The sequence below is a fragment of the Cryptomeria japonica genome, chromosome 11 (assembly GCF_030272615.1).
Source record: "Cryptomeria japonica chromosome 11, Sugi_1.0, whole genome shotgun sequence".
In the NCBI taxonomy this organism is placed as follows: Eukaryota; Viridiplantae; Streptophyta; class Pinopsida; order Cupressales; family Cupressaceae; genus Cryptomeria; species Cryptomeria japonica.
In genome coordinates this window covers 439,866,241-439,884,366 of record NC_081415.1, presented here as the reverse complement: position 1 = coordinate 439,884,366, position 18,126 = coordinate 439,866,241, and the positions used below count along the sequence as shown (strand labels likewise).

Sequence of the window (18,126 nt, the reverse complement as noted above, 5' to 3'; positions counted from 1 at the left end):
ACCCAACCAATCGCATGTAGGTGATGTGCTCAAAAGTCGAGACCTATAGCAGTGTGCAGGCTGGCAGCCTCTGGTACTCATGATGGATGTACCAAGACAGCTCGTAGTATAGTTGGGAAAGCATGTTGCATCCCCACGCATACATTGTCTTCCTCTCCTCCATATCCCGAATCAGGGGCACGAACCTTGCAATTAGCTCTGAGCCTTGGTCATCTGTCAGTACCTGTCGTGCGACGATCGCTATCATGATGTGTCGTGCCAGAGGAATCGACACTCGCCCCTGTCCCATCACCTGTAGGTACACATGTCCTATGGCGTCAATCCTCCACCCCATGGCCCACTTCTACTGTCTGCCCAGCTCTACGACAAACAGTATAGATAGTGATACTCGCTCCCCCCAAATGGGTAGTCAAAGAAGTTGTACACATCAATCAGTGTCACTATAATCTCCCTTGTAAGTAGATGAAATGACATGGTGTCTGCATCCCACCTCTCCATGAGCGCTCACAGCATCGAGTCATGGAACTGGAACTCTGGCAAACGGAATGTCCATCATAAACCTACTCTCCAAAGATGGCATCTATATGCTGCCAACAGCTCCTCTACCCAATTGCACAGTGTCTGTGGTAGATGTCCTAAAGCATGCTTCCGCATCTCAAGAAATATCTGCACGAAAAATTAAAGTTCAATCAGTCCCCATCTTTTTATCTCATAACGTGTGCGCACCCATAAGATGTCAGTGCGGCTTATGGACGACAGTGTCCATAGAGGACTCCAACGTAAAGTCTAGATAGATGCACGTGTCAGAGACAACAACGCGGTGTCCAGACCGATACGCTTCCCCTAGATGCTTGCACAGTTGTCTGCAATAAAAAGTCAAAAGAATACATAAAATGAATAGATAGAGTGTGATTCGAGTCGTACTTGGTCGGGCTCATTGTCCTGCTCTACTGCGGTCCGCAACTGCTCGATCCTGCTCGCTCTATGCTCTTTTCTGCATGGCATTTTTGCTCAGATGATATTCAAATCTCAGCTCCAATACCCCCAATGAATAGTGAAAATGACCATTCTTAGGGCCCATCCTCAAGTATATAGCCTAATTTTTGCCCAAAATTTTTCTTGATCATTTTGGGATAATTTTGGCTCGTTTTCCCCACCTCGCTGAGGAAAAACACAAGCGGGCATATACTTGCCTTTATCAGATTTTTTCCTTCTATCCGTGCTAACACTCCTTAAGCATTCTTCTCACCGAAGTACCTTCTTCCATTTTTCGTGCTGACAAATTTTTTAATTTTGCAGTATGGAATTCATCGCGTTGAATACCATGATTTCTCACAAACACTTAGGGGCATCGTCCATGATCACCGACTCGACCTCTGCGGCCTCTACAGTATCCTTTTTGGGATAAGTATTTATTGCACTTACTACATTTATTGCACTACATGAGCTTAATGAATTTATCTTTCTAAAACTACTTTAGTGCGCCTGATCCTTTGAGTCGATCAGTCCACTAAAGTGGGGACAAAATGTAGTGTCTTAAATCACACCCAATGCATTTATGACACTTACACATGGCACCCGGTGCATTAACGGAAAACTCATGATCAAAATTTCATTGTTTTGGCATCATGAGCTCTAAAGATAAAGTGCCTTTGTATGCCTTAAAACCCTCTTTGGGCTTATCTCTTGTAGGACGAAGGTGCAACGCGTGGACATCCTCATTCCGCGCTAACGTCCTAATAAATTCACGAAATCTAGAATCCTGTAGAGAGTCGGGTGTTGGCCGATGCATGTCCTTTGGCTCATCTTCGGCTGTAATGGCTATTTGTATCTCTTTCAGGTTTAAAAACCTTTTCCTAGCTCATTTGAAAGGGTTCCATTCTGGGGTTCTTGGCTCTTGGGTCTCATACTGCACTCTTGCTCTCTTAGTCTCGTGTTCTCCTTCTCTCTTAGACACACTACCAAGCTACAACTATCTTGTAAAGATCTTACCAACACGCCTGTATCTTGAGCTTTGTCATGCTCACAATTCGAAAAGAGGGGTTTGGCTACACACCTTGTCTTCTCTTTATCTTATTCTCCATTTTATCATTGCATGCAATTTATATTGTTACATTGTGGGTGTATCTATTATCTAGGTGCATTCATCTTACCAAGTTTTACCAATTTTATATCATTTGCAATAGGGGTTTCCTTCTATTAAGCGGAGTGTAGTTTTAAATACCACTTGGTTAGAAGATTTAAATAACACCAAGCTTGTTAGAACTTGCCCGATTAGGAGATTTAATTGTTGTAATTGTTAGAAAACAACAGGGATTTGCTTATCTGTTTGAATAGCACTACACTTGCTTGTTCAGATACTTTTCATGCTCCTATCTGCCTTTACTCAAACTGCAGATACATCATCCGGTTCGGCTACCACACACTCAACTAAAACTTTGCCCTCTGAAACAAAACAACTCATCGACCTTATAAACAAATCAATTAAGTCGGTAACACAACAAAAACCTAATTCTTTCATAGAGATTACAAACAAGTCGGTTCAAGTATGACCGTTGGATTACATAACAATCTTTACGCATCATTCAAGAAAGCCTTGACTGCTCCTTGATCACCACTTCATCGAACTCAGTAACTCATCACGCGCTTTGCATTACATGCAATATACTTGCTCATTCCCTAGACAAAAACCCTTATCTCAACGTGCCAAAAACACTTCGAAACTCTCTTCATACAATATGCATACATGTCATAATCATTACCACTCATCATCAGATCATAAACTAATACAACCAATTCACCAAACTTAATCGGTTAGGGTTTATCAAATCAACAAGTAGGGTTTACTTTAAGGCGGCAAAGAAAATTAGTGAGGAATTTGAAATGTGTGTTTTTACATGTATAGAGGGAAGCAAATTCATGCGCAGATTGGACGGCCAACTTGGCTTGCCAAACGAAATATATTATTACAAGTTATGGAGAAAGTGAGCTCGCGTGTGATATGAACTCTCTGCTCAATCTGGACCATATCCAAACGGGGCTACGTGGCACCATCAAATATAATTTCTAAATGCCCCCACCTCTTTTTTCGAAGCAAGGTTATTATGGAGGTAATAAGTATTTATTTATGTGTCTTTTCATTATTGTTTGGCACGGATTCTGGGTATTTTTTCAGGGCATCCACAGAAACCAAAGAAGAAGATTAGTAGCTGAGAGAAGGAAATTCAGAGATAGTGAAGGAAAAATGGGAGGAAATAAAAAAAGGTTCGAACCTACCTCCTTCTCGGATTGGAGGAAGAACAGGGAAGTGTGGGATATCCTTCAGGAGGGGGGTTTAAGTGTGTTTATGGAGAGGCTTAGTGGGAAAGATCCTGCGGTCACCAAACGCTTTATCAAGAACTAGAAGAGTGGTAAAATCTTGGTCGGGTCCCAGATGATGACTGTAGATGAGGAGATAATTGTTGAAGCTACGGGGATGATCACGAAGGGCATGAAATTTTATAAGGACCGTAGCATCTCTGATAAAGCTGCAGACGAATTCCCTGTAACGGATGATGAGAGGAAGAAAATGGTTAAAGTTGACAATTCCTATCATTCCCCGAAACGAATATGCAGGCCATGGAGGTTTGTTTTATTTGCTACTATTACTTATATTACGTTGGATGGGAGGTTTACCAGAGCATATGGTCACCATTTTGTTTTGCTAAACCATTTTCGCCATAAGGAAAATGTGAGTTTGTCATATTACCTGGCCTGCTCTATGGACCACACTATCAAGGGCATTCAGAAATATCCTAAAGGTGACCATGCTTTGCACCAGGGTCTTATGGCTCTAGCCTATAAAGTGCTTAAAGGGAAGAGTATTGAAAAACCCATAAAAGGAAAATATGCTAGAAATGAGGACACGGAGAGTGAAGCCAGCGGCTTCAACTTTGATTCGGAGACTGAGGGAGACTCGAAGGAGACTAACAAAAAAAGAAGGAATAAGGCTAAGAGGAAAAGAATTGTGGTGGATTCAAAAATTTTAGAGTCTGAAGCCAAATCCTTTGAAGGGAAATTTATCAAAAAGAAGAAAGGGAAAGTTACTGGAAAGCAAATGCAGAGGAAGAAGACAAGTAAGGAAAGCAAAAAAGAAATCAGCCAAATCCTGATTGATTCTGAAGAAGAAGCAGAGGAGAATAAAAAGGATGAGGGACAAGATAAGGAGGGGGAGGAGAATCAAGCCACGGACAACATTGAGGGTTTGAATGCCCAAGACATGCAGAAAGAGGAGCAAGAAGACAAAAGTGGCAAGATTAGTGACTGTGTTGGTGAGAATGTGACTATAAAGGGTTTCTATGAGACTGTTGGAACGATGGTGAAGGATATTGATAGCTTGAAGAAAGATATGCTGACTGTCAAAAGAGCTACAGCGGGAAAGAAACCCCTAACAAACAATGTTAAAGAACTTGTTGTTGCTATTAATAATGCGGAAGCCATTGAAAGCATGGTGGGTAAAATTATTGCCACTGAAAAAAAAGGTTAAAGAGATGGAAGAAAATAAGGAGAGGAAAGAAATGGACACTGCTATGAACAATCTGGGTAGCAGAATTGATAAGATGGAGCTCGCTGTTAAAAAGATTGCAAAACAAAATTTCCAGATCCTTAAAGCTTCGGTGGATAACATGAACATCCTGATCAATAGATTTGAGAGCAATACTGAGAAGGAAGTTGATAAGGAATAGCCGGACAAAAAAGGACATGAGAAGAGAACCAAAGCCAATACTAAGATCAAGGGCGACATCAAAGGTCGTGAGCTGGAGGAGTTAAAGACTTCGACGAACAACATGAAGCTGATGGTTGTCCAAGCTAAGGATATTATGAAAAGTATATAGTTGTCTCTGTCTGTCTTGGCAGCTGTCTTGTTTCTATCTTTTTACTATGGTTTTGCTTTCTGGATGTTGTCATTTACTAGTGTTTTTTTGTAATGCTATGTTTTAAAGGTTGTGGTCCCTTTTTGTTAGGTTAGGATCTGTTTTATCTTTTTGAAGTGATCAGGCACGGTGTTTTCTAGTCTTTTCTATATTTCCTGCTTTGTAAAAAGTTCAGGTTCCTTTTAAAAACCTGTTTTTACTTAATCAAAACGGGTAGGGTTTACCGGTTCAACTCTCCAATACTTTGCAATACCAGTTCACTCCACAAACTTACCTACCGGTTACAATTCCTTTCACTAGCTCTTCCTAACGCTTACAAAACAACATTACAACAATATTATTACTGGTTAACTGACATCAATGACAACATAACATTTCATTAATGCAATCTTCATGCAAATGCCAACATGCTCATACCATATACCGCTCGCATATTGTCACTTGCACACTTCTTTGCTACACATCACAAGCATACTCTGCTAAATACCACACACACTCTCATTACTCACACACTCACATTGTTCTTCAATTGCCACACAATGTTGCTTTCTTCTACCTTATACTCTTCTTCTTCTTCTTCTACTATGTTGACATCAACTATATATATATATATATATATATATATATATATATATATATATATCTATATCGGTAAGCTCATACACTGAGATAATATGTTGGTCAAGCACTTAGTGATTTACCCAATAATGCACTACTCGGATCAACGCGATTTCCAAAACATGTCTCAACCAAAAATAGGATGAACAAGTCAGCCTTCATCAATCTTCTACACACTTCCTTCACATACTTCATTTACCGAAACGTACGCCACAATTACCAAAACTAAACAAGGGTCTACCGAACCCATAGACTCAGACCCATAAGTACAGCTACTCCTAACTTCAAGATACACATACCACACATTCTGAAATATAAAAGCATGATGCAATATAATCATTCAAATAGCAATAGATACAACTGATATTACTAATATAGTTTATACCACTAATACCAAAATTGAATACAAACCATGATAAGCAAAACACAAGATTCCAAAGAAGAGAGTCTTCCAAAAATGACTTCACTAAATCATGTGTGCCTTACTGCTTCATATCACATACATACGTATCTTTCATTGTTGCTCAACCTACAATACTAAAATTGCTTATGCCACATCTGGTCTTAACCGGATTACCGGGGTTTGACATCAATGACCAATCACACAAATCCAACAAAGAACACCAATATACTTGGGAAAAACCCTTTTTGAGTTAAAAAACCCAATCCAAAGCATCAAACCAATGTATTAATTAGCAACAATTTTTATGATACATTTTTCAAGCTCTAAGTCTTAACATGGAGATTTACATTTTACTCCTCTGAAGAAAAACTAGCAACATAACCCCTCTAAAATGAATAACTCTCCTTACAACTCATCAAGCAAAAACTTGTATTTATAAAGCTTACAATGCACAAAATTACAAGTTTCCAAATCCCACACCCAAGCATGACGATGCAACATGGAAGATCCCAAAAACATTACACATACAAAAAGTAACTTTCCAATTGGCAACTCGTGCAAAATATGCAATTGTCAATTATTACTAAAATTACATAAGAAACTTGCACCTGTCGATATTAACTACACCTCCCATTGTGCATATCTCCATCTGTAACAGCAACTTTCAAACTTGACTCCTTTCCGGAAATAAAAACTGCTAATGGTAATTGACTTGATCCAACATGATTTAACAATGAACTATGACTGCAGTCAACTCATACAAAATGGAACACCTACCTTCTAAAAAAAATACGAACCCTGTCACCCATGCCACTTCAAATGCATAAAGACAACTTGACCACTTCAAATGTATTAAGACAACTCAAGTTGCCACTCCCACAAACGACATCATCCGATGAACAAAAAAATTAACTACATCGGCACTTTATGAACAATAATATCAACATTATTAATTAAATAATCAATGCTAGCAAATCAAAGATTAACACAACTTATTCCTAACAAATCTCACTTTGAGGTTGTGATTGAGCTTTTAGAGTTAACGAGTTTCCAAGTGCCACAAGTTTGTGTATTTTAAAATTTTGTTGTGTTTTAGATCTAGTTAAAAATAAGAAGAATCAATGAAATTTATCTTTCTTATTGGCCCATTTTTTTAGATTAAGTAGTTAATATTTTAAAATTATGAATTTTTACAAAATCTGATTTAAAATACAAATTTGAAAAAAAAAATAACTAGTGAAATTACTGAAATGGTGTCAAAGTTTGGCAACCTTGAGAATAATTTCTTACTTTTTGTACAGCTGAGCTACCTCCAATAATTGGTGCCAAAACCCTCCAATGATGTCAACAGTCAAACAGCAACTGATATGGCTGGCCTTAAAAAAGGCACTAAGCATGACACTTGATGTGGCTGCCTCTTAAAACAACTATGCTCACATCATGTTTTAAACGTGCTTAATACATGATGTAACATCTCACTTTTTAGATAACAATACAAAATATTACCAGTGAACCACGGGGACGCGTCCCCCCCATTTTTGGGCGCATCCCCCCGTCAGAGACGTCTCGGGGACGCGGGGACGTCCCCCGCCGTCCCGCCACCGCCACCCAAACTCCGCCGGGACGGGGACACGTCCCCGACGCGGAGACGTCTGGGCGTCTCCTGGGGGACTTCTGGGCGTCTCCGTGGGAGACGCCTGGGCGTCTCCCTGTCCCTCAAGAGACGTCCAGGCGTCTCTCGAGGGACGGGGGGACGCCCAGGCGTCTCCCGCGTTCCCACGGGATTAAAAGCGCATTTTTCATTTTTTTTTTAAGTTTTTATGACATGTGCTTTTTGGGGGGGGTTAAGGGGTAACCCTAATTGGACGTGGGCCCCACCCTACCCCCCAAAACAACACAAAAACATGTTTAGTTTGGATTTCACTCTCATTATGCAAAACTGATTTTTTTTCCAGCAGCTTGAAGAGGAGGAACAGCTTGAAGAAGATTGATTGAAGGGGTGAGAAAAGTGACTACAAGCGTGATAGGAACTAGAAGAAGCAAGAAGAAGATTCTTCTACATTTTGGAGAGATTTTTCAAGCACAAGGTAGGGTTTTTCAACTTCTTGTTTTTTTTTTGTTTTACTTTCTGATTTTCATTGTTCTATGTCATTTTTGGTTTTTTTAATTTTTTTTCCCTATTCATCTTAAGACTCAAAATGAGATTTGATGTTGAATCTTGAGGGCAAAATGATTCATCATTTTGCCCTCAAGATTCAACATCAAATCTCATTTTGAGATGAATAGGAAAAAAATTTAAAAATATATTGTTAAACAAGGCTGATTTTATTTTTATTTTTATTTTTATTTTGTGAAATGCAGTGTCAATTTGAAAATTTCACAATGAGCTCCCAAGGCACGAGTGAAGATAACATGGAAATCCATTCTCATAGTGAGAATGATTCAGAATTTGAACCTGAAAATGAGGGGGGTGACCATGGGGCTGATCCTGAAGCCCAATCTAGTTCTATGGCAAGTGCAGCAGCTAGTACAGGTTGCCCTTCAGAGTTGTTGGCACCATATGCTAGGGGTCATTTTGATCCTAAGTCTCCTCTAAAACAGTTTGCTTCACAAATATCAGTACAAGGCACTGCATCACATTCAAGTGGGGGAACAAGGAAGTGGAAGTGCAATATTTGTGACAGAGAATGGTTCGGTAGCATTAGTAGGGTGAATGCACACTTTCTATTTTGGAGAAGAAAAGGCATGAAACATTGTAAGTTTTTGGAGGAACCCAAAAATATACATTACAGAATTGAGTTTAACAGGCTTTGGGGGGTTCCAGATGACACAAATATTTCAATGCCTACTACTTTGTCTGCTAGGGCATCACTTCACGACAGCCAGAATGTGTCAGTGCCACATACTTATCATGCTTCGCAGGCGGGAGGAATGATGTTTGGATCTCCATCTACTTCCACTTCTACTGCTGCCAGGGCTGGGAAACGTAAGTTGCATACACCACAGAGCAACCCCATTGCTGATATGTTTAATGTGCAGCTGAGAGATGAGATAGATGAATCCATTGGCAATTTCTTCTTTGCCAATGGCATTCCATTTCATGTTTCACGGTCTCCTTATTATAGGAAGATGATAGATATGGTGGCCAAGGGAGGACCATCTTATGTGCCACCAGGGGAGACGAAAATGAGGACCTCGATCTTGGATAAAAGCTATTCCAAGATCAATATTTTGATGGAGAAGATGAAGGCATGTTGGGTGGCATCAGGGTGCAGCATAGTTATGGATGGGTGGACGAACATTAGCCATCGTCCACTCATCAACGTCATGGTCACATGTGCAGAGGGCCCATACTTCCTTAGAGCAGTTGATTGTACAGGGCATCGTAAAGATGCTGATTTCCAGTTTCAGGTCCTCAGGGAGGCTATTGAGGAGGTTGGGCCACAAAATGTGGTCCAAGTAGTGACAGATGCAACCTATGTGTGTAGAGCAGCAGGGAGACTCGTTGAGGCAGCCTATAGACACATTTGGTGGACCCCATGTTGTGTGCATGCCATGAACAATGCACTCAAGGACATGGGGAAGATTGACTGGATTAGAGGAGTGGTCACCGATGCGAGAGATGTGCAGATGTTTATCTGCAACCACCACATTTCACATGCACTCTTCAGGACCTTCGCGAAGAAGGAGTTCTTGAAACCAGTTGAGACTAGATATGCATCCTATTTCATTCTCTTGGAGAGAATGATTGAGTTGCAAGAGGCATTGCAACTCATGGTTATGACTAATGAGTGGAATAGGTGGGCTGAGGCCAAGACAGAGCAGGGGAGAAGGGTGAAGAAGATAGTGAAGAGTGATGTGTTTTGGACTGATACGAAATACATTGTCTCCATCATTTCTCCAGTATTCCAGGTGATCAGATATGGGGATGGGGATGCACCTAACCTTGGAGAGGTGTATGAGTGCATTGACTCTATGCTTGGCCAGATGAGGGCTGCTGTGCGAGTGAAGGACCCCTCTCTAGCATTCTACAATGAGCAAATCCGGCCTATCATTCAGAGTAGATGGGACAAGTTGAACACTCCTTTGCATATGGCTGCCTTTGCCTTGAATCCTAAGTGGTACAAGGCTAGACCGGGTAGAACGACACCAATTGAGGATGATGAGGTGAAGGCAGGTTTCTTTAGGTGCATAGAGAAGATGTTTGATTCCAGAGATGCCGGCACAATGCGCACTGAGTGGGGAAGATTTGCCACTCTTAGAGGTTATTCAGATGCAGCAAAGATGGATATAGACATTATGGCACAGGAGGACCCACTTTTGTGGTGGAAATGTCATGGCCCGAAATCTTTGACCACCACTCTAGCCATTCGTCTGCTATCCCAGGTTTCCAGTTCTTCAGCTGCTGAGAGGAACTGGTCTACATATAGCTTCATCCACTCTCTTAAGAGGAACAGACTTACCTCTAAGAGAGCAGAGAAGCTTGTGGTTGTACACAGTGCTTTGCGTCTCATTGACCGCAAGACACTTATGTACAAGGAGAGTCCAGCGGCACGATGGGATGTAGAGCCAGAGGAGCCTTCACAGATTGATGAGGATGATCCTACCACTTCAGATGCAGGGCTAGTTGGTGTGAGCTTGAGGGACCTTGATCCTCAGGAGTCCAGCAGTTCCAGTGAGGAGGAGTTTGCAGATGATTAGAGGCCTCCATTAGCTACAGTTTGAGTTTTCACTTTTCAGTTTTGTCATTTTGTATTTGACTCGTCTCTTTTGTAATGCTATTGCTACACGTATTTGTATTTGGCTACTCATTGTAATGATGAATCATGTAATCATCTTTATTATTATAGACTTTGCAATGGCATCAGATATTCATATTTTTCGTTTTCCTTTTTCGATATTCATATGATAGAAATGAGAAATCTCCAATTTGACAATTTCATTTGTCAAATTTTATTTACTTTTAGTTTTAGCAATTAGCAATTAGTTACGTATCACTAATCTAAGTAATCTTGGTATTTCCTATAGTTTCATTTGAAATCTAATTCTTATATTGTTATACTGTTATACATCTTTTCAAAACTAGTTTTTCAAGTACTATATGTATATATATGAGCACCACCACCCCGCCACCCCCCCGCCGTCCCCAAATTTAGGCCCTTGGTCCCCCCGTCCCCGAGACGCGACCCCCTCGTCCCCCCGTCCCCCCGTCCCGAACGCCCGTGGAACACTGAATATTACATAGCTTACGTGGAAAGCAGAATGACATTATGTGGCGAAGTGTTGGATGCAAGGTTTTAAATAAGTCTTTATCAAGCAATTCAGGTATATATATGATGGCCACATGATATTTTGTATCATTATCAAAATCCCATCGTACACTTCAAAAAAAAAACAATAATCACTTTTAAATCAGTGTGAGCACAATTGCGTGAGGTAAAAGGGTTGCATTAAGAGTGACCCACACTAAGCCAACTGATACAACTCTTAACAACTCAGATCCAATCCTTTAGAAAAAGGAAACGATGAAGCACTGTTTATACCATTATTGTATGCAGAGGAAACCAATTATTCTCAGTGAAATCTACTAACAAAAAGCTCTTATTTCAGTTTTCTCCAGATTCCCAATGTTGCTTAAGAACTGAGCCAAATATAGAAGAGATGCTTGTATTTTTACAGCGATCTGCACAGGTAGACATTTGTCATCCTCCCTAGATGCTACATGCAGATTAAAAATACGTCGCATTTAAAAGATATAAGGCTAAAAACAGCCCATGATTGTGGAAAGAAAATTCTGGAAAAGACCTATGTGAAAGTTCAAACTCGTTGACATTTCAAATCACACTCTGATACATTCGATTCAGACATTTAGGATCTCAGATGTTTGGGATCATGCATTATTACATCTGATCCTGATATTTAGCATCACACTGTGATACAAAACTTTGCATATGTCCTTCCTATAAACCACCCTTCTACAAAATGTTTTTGTTTTCCCTAGAATTCAAGCATGTGTGTAACAGAAACTAAAGTTCTGATCTAAGTTCTTCAGCAAGATATCCCAATAACCCAGGTATTGCACCTGACTACCTTCATGCACATTCCAGCATTGGAGTTAGGGACCAACCGTGCAGTCTACATTAATAACTTTGGGAAAGCAAAGGTCCTTAAAAATTGAGTAACAGGATTTCAGAGGGGAAATATCAAAACAGAAAAACCCTATTCAGCTCAAAACAGTAGAATGATCGCACACTGCAACAAATTTAGAACTACCTCCAGTATTCTTTCCATTGCATCTGATGAATATTGATGTCTCCATCCCTTTGAAGTAGAATAAACTACAGAAGTTTGATTTAAGAAGATTCACAGCTACAAAGGGATGGCTAATCCTTTGCTCTTGATTTTCAACACTGTACAAAAGATTATATTATGCAAAGTTGCAAACCCATTTGTCCAGAAATACATGTCAGGAGGCTAGTAAAACATATTAAATTTGCTACAGGTGAGAAATTGCATGCTGATGTCTGATTGGAAAAATCCTAAGTACAACTTCACTGCGGGAAAAGTTGCTTGGGTCTGACAGCATAATTCCTAAATTCAACTTTGCTGCAGTAGAAAAGTTGCATTCTGAGGTTTGACAAAATATTTCTAAACACAAATTTAAAAACGTTAACCTTATGCCATCAATATTGTCTACCTAAACCTTTCATGAGGGCACTCAAGTTGGTCCAGTTACAAATTACAGTCTTGATCAGAAATGTGTTTTGCATTGTACCGTTGCAGTTTTTCCATTGTCTCTGAATTTGCAATATGCCATTCAATTTAGTCTCACTCGGCATCTTGAAAGGAAAAAAAGCATCCCTAATCATGCTTCTAGTAAAGTATAAGAACATGTCCCTAAGCATCCCTAAATCCAGAACACTTTGCAACATGCTTCCCCGTATAAGAACATGTCAAGGCTGGAAATATGATCATTGGCCAAAAAGCTATAGCAACTCGATATACTACGTGCATGTGTGTAAATGAACATAATAATGTATTTCATGTATGCAAATATCACAGTTTTTACAATAGCCTCCTCTCCCTTAGATTTGTAAGTATTAAATAGCATAAGAATATTGAATAAATTATAATAATCAGGTTTGTCTCACAATTTCCTTCACATGTTACCATTCTTGTTTCCTGTACAAAAAAACAAACAATATTGGGTACTTTAATGATTTAACATCAAACAAACATAACTCACCTCGAAGGATATGGTTGTACAAACAAAAATCACCAAAAATCAGGTTGTATCAAACAGAGTTTTAATACCCACTGAAGATTCTAGACACAATAGTTATCTGAATTTGCAAAAGACTTCCAATAGATGAGAAGTAACACTAGTCAGCTAGAGATGTGGGAGTGCAGGTATAGCATAAAGGGCATTTTAAAACAGGGTAAGGTAGTAAGTGAATATGAGCAACAGCAAAGTTATGGCATGAAATTGAAATCATATTACCAACACGATAATAATATTTAACTCAGATGAAATCCCATTTTTCATATGACCAGATAGTTTTACAGGACTCTACTCTCTTGACTTGATTCATCTTCTGACACTTATTTCAAATGGCCAACAAAAGGGAAACAACTTTATATCATCAAATCGTATGATAAGCAATATGCTGGCCTATATTAACATGCCTGGATAAATTCTCAAAAAAGGCCAATGAGTGTAAATATATGAAATATAATTTCCCATTCAACATAAAACTAGTTAATTAGGAATAACGAATATGAGCATACCTATCTGGCAAGTTGTGCAACACTCAGAAAGCGTTATGTCATAACACCATGTAATTGACATCCAGACAAGATACTAATGCAAAATCCTCAGTATATGGATCTTTTAATGTGTGCCTGTTATATATGTATAAAAATCATCAAAATATTACAATTTAGCCACTAGATGATTGCCCTGAAACTTTTTACAATTATACAAGAGTCCAATAGAATTCTGTATCATTCAATCACTGTCAATTATGCTGTTTAACAAAAACAATTCATACAGCATCTACAACTCTTGCCGGCCTCCACAATATCACTGTACAGATAACATGGAGCTCTGGCAAAAATAAAAGCAACTCCAACTGAGAAATCACAAAATTGCACTCAAAATGTCCTCACCTCGCAAAAGAAGAATGTAGGTTTAGTAGGTTTTGTGTGACTAGACCATCACAAGGTGCCCATTTACAAGTACCTCTAGTCTCAAACCTGTCTTATTTCCCCAATAATCGCTCCTCACCATCCCTTCTCATTCCAGGTCCTGAAAATACCTCAATGGATACAGAACTAAATCCCGGTCCATCCCTAGTTTTGTCAAATTGGGTGTTAGAATTAAATACCCACCTGACTGCTAGTGCATCAGCAATAGGCCTAATCACGAGAATCCCTTCCCCCAAGGTGGTTGCCATTACAGTTGTAAGAAAACCCAAGAAGGAAAACAATTCAAAAACGCCCTCCGTAGGTTTTCTCAAAATAGATAAGCCCAAGAGCATTACCTGGATGGGCAGGAATAGCACCACCGTAGAAACCAAACCATAGACTCTGCACTGCAGCCTCTTGTTGATAACCAGCAGCAACATCCTCCAACACACGTACAGAAAATATGAAATATACAAGAACCCAAAACTTCCCAAAACAATGGTACTCAAGAGAGGATAAGTGCACAGGGCCATGTCGTGTTTTCCTTCCGAATGGTGCACCACCTCATAGGTCCTGGTGAAAGACCTCGGCAATACTTTGACCATGCTCTTCCCCCCTCTAAAGGTTATGCCAGGACCAATTACCAAAATGAACAACTGCAGAATAAACACTGGAAGACAACAAACCAAAATGTTGAAAACAGTTCTGCCGTTGCCCTTTTTCCTAGGGCCAAAGGGGTCATTCTGCAAGGGCCCGTGAACCAAAGAAAGTGCCGTCAAATAAAAGCAAGGTTCTATAACCCCCTGTGATAACAACATATGGGTTTTGCACAAATTTGTCTGCCAATGTACACCCATTGAAGATAAGGGCCATCCCTTGTGTCTCAACAATGGCAACCTCAAGAGCTCCAAAAGACTCCACAGGACTGCAAAAATGACAAGCATGATCCTAATGACCCAGAAAGAATTGAACTCCCTAAGGGCAAATAAGTGATGTTTGTGAGTCTTGAACCTGAAATGCAAGACATAGAGGATACATAGCAGCCCTCCAAGGCATAAAATGAAAACCAGTATTATTGTTGTGACTCCCAGTACATGGAGGAGGGAGCTGGTCCGGATCATTAATATTGCTAGTGTTTTTCTGCAGCATGCTCTATGTTTCTTCTTCTATTTGAAATTTTTGAATGCAGAATTGAAGGCCCAAGTTACTTACCTGATGAAAGAATAATACCCACATTCCGAATTAAGAGCCGCGCATATGAAAATTTAAGAGGATAACGAGGTTTATCGAGTTCAAGTAAGAGGGTCTTGTTTTCAGAGGATTATAAAAATTGTTAACGATGGAATTAAGGTGAGGAGATAAATTGGACGATGCAATCGATGTACCCTCTGCCCTAAATGGGTGGGATTAACACGAGATCTTGCTTCCATTTTTAGTTGTATCTGCAGTATGCCAGCCTGTCGACAGCTTGTGCCCATCTAATCCTAAACCCCGGGTTGGTGATCGGCCTTGGGGTTAATGACGCACTGTGTGTCAGCTCACCCGGGTCAAGAAAGAAAGCGAGGGACCATTTTTTGCTTGGAATTTTAAATTCTTCCTCTATTTGATAGATGAGAAGTCAAATAGTCATCTTCTAATTCCAATTCACAATGTTATTTGGCCTCGTGTCCCAACTCTCTTCTGGATATGGATTGAATATTTCCCTCCAGGTCAGCTTATTCCTACTTTATTGTACCAACAGCCTTACGGATTGATCTTTTCTTCTTTTTAATGAATTCCTCAAGTTTAGAATTTATATTTAAAACAGCTAATTTAATAGGAAGACAAATTTAAGCTAGTAGTTTTGGTGGTCCGTGGTTATTCAGCCAACTAAAATGCAATACATATAAAGAGAGTTTTTGGATTAAAAAAAGCATAGTGTTCTCTTTGGCATTTGTTACTTTTTAGTTGGCTGGATAAATGTTTCCGTTTTGATGTGGGGGTGTGAAATTTAATAATTGAAGCAATTTTATTTTTATTTTTTAACAAGCCAATTATTGCTTCACATTGATAATTACTTTTGAAGGGTTCTAAACAAATAGTATCATGGTAGACTTTCTTATTTGTGTTAAGGTAAGTAAGGTTTCAAACATGTGACTATTATCCTTGTTTTTCAAAGGTTTAATCATATAGTTTCTTGTGACCCACCCAGTGACCCAACCACACTTTGCCTCCGTCTTATTTTTTATTGAGTTTTGGGGTATGGAGGGGGTGAGCTAAGGCAAAAGTACCTCAATGGATCTTGCTCTCGAGTTAATGCAAAAATAAATTTCTAATAGGTTATCTAGGTTAAACAAATGAATAAAGAATAATAATTTAATGGTGAAATTTGTATACTTATGTCATTTTTATCTAGATTTACGTTTTTTTTAGAATTGTTGAATAAATTTATATTTTAATAAATGGCATAATTTTGTGTAAAGTTGGGCTCATTCCCTACCTTGACCTAACTTTATTACACAAATTCCTATGCATATGTTTGCATCTTATTTATTTATAGATCTCTATATATAATACCACATATATTGTACCTAAAATGATTAGACTTTCATCCAAACTTTATCCATCATTCTAGGTTATTTCCATGAGTGGGCAATGTCTATGCAAAGATCAAATTGCACCTGACTAGACATTTATTTGTTGAACAACTGGAATACTGAGAGAGGGGGGAAGAAGGGGGTCAATCAATATTCCTTAAATCCTAAATAATCGTATTGTTACTTCGTAGATTTGCATCAACTAGCATGCAATAGAAAGAAATGAGTGAACAAATGAGCAACAAAAGTAGAGATACCATCCACGACAACATACACGAGAGAATACCATATTTTTTGCATGCAAACCTACTAGGGAAAAACAACAAAGAGGGTTAACTCTCAATATGATATAACTAGTTATAGAATATTACAAATGCTCACTACCTTATGCTCACTGTCAAAAGATGAAGGCTCACAACCAAAGGACTTACTGCCCAAAAGAAAATAAATAAACAAAATGAACTACTATAGTTGCATCTTACATATGCATGGAATACAATTCCAATTAAGCTCAATAGACATACTTCATACACTTCATTCGCTCTTCAGTTATATGCTTCAATCACATGTCACATCTAATCATAATGTTGCACTTCTATCTTTGTATCTCTCTCTATTTCTCTGTTTTTCTATATATCTCATCAAAGGAATACATCGCATATATATACTAATTCATATCTCAAGTCAACCATACATGCCTTACAAAGAAAATAGCTTACACACTATCACAATATACTTCATACATTTCATTTACATAGGTCGGCCAAAGATATAACAAAATTTAATGCCAACTGGAATACACACATTATCCATAATGCTTAATCATGTCTAAAAGCCATGAGATCAAAAACAATCAATAGATGAAATGCAGATGTCTAGACAAAATATTTTGTTTTGGAGCAACTGACAAATTGAATTGTCAAACCATGTAACACGAGATCCATAACACGTATAACCTAGAATATAGGTACATCTAATAGTCATGAGTGTACTACCCAAACAACAAACCCATATATGCAACTGCAGGGCAACACAGAGAAAAACATGATGGACATAGTCACCGGAAATACCAGAGCATCAACAAAAGTATGTTGACATCAATGACAATCAGTAGCCTATACAACATTCTCCTTCATTAATGACAAAACTCCAACATTAGTTGCATTTATTAATTAATTTAAAAAACAGAACATTGTTGTATTTAGATTTTTAATTTAATTAATAAATGTAAGATAATTGTCTTGTCAAGTGCAATTTGATCTCTGCATAAACAATTCCCCATGAGTGTAGGATCGATCTTGCCTCCACAAATCTAACCCCTAAATTTTTAAATTCAAAATTAATATTTGGTTGACTTTCACCCTTTTCACTAGCTAGTTTATTAACCCTAGTGTTGATCATACCTCCATCATTCTTGTCTTTTCCAATT

General features: G+C 38.8%; 1 protein-coding gene across 1 annotated transcript; it reads right to left on the bottom strand.

Annotated features, from left to right (window-relative positions):
* Positions 1-13,796: 13,796 nt before the first annotated feature.
* Positions 13,797-15,683, bottom strand: LOC131041403 (uncharacterized). Its single transcript, XM_057974472.2, has one exon. The coding sequence runs from the start codon at positions 15,240-15,242 to the stop codon at positions 14,196-14,198; it is 1,047 nt and encodes a 348-aa protein (XP_057830455.2). The 5' UTR covers positions 15,243-15,683; the 3' UTR covers positions 13,797-14,195.
* Between the last annotated feature and the right edge of the window lie 2,443 nt (positions 15,684-18,126).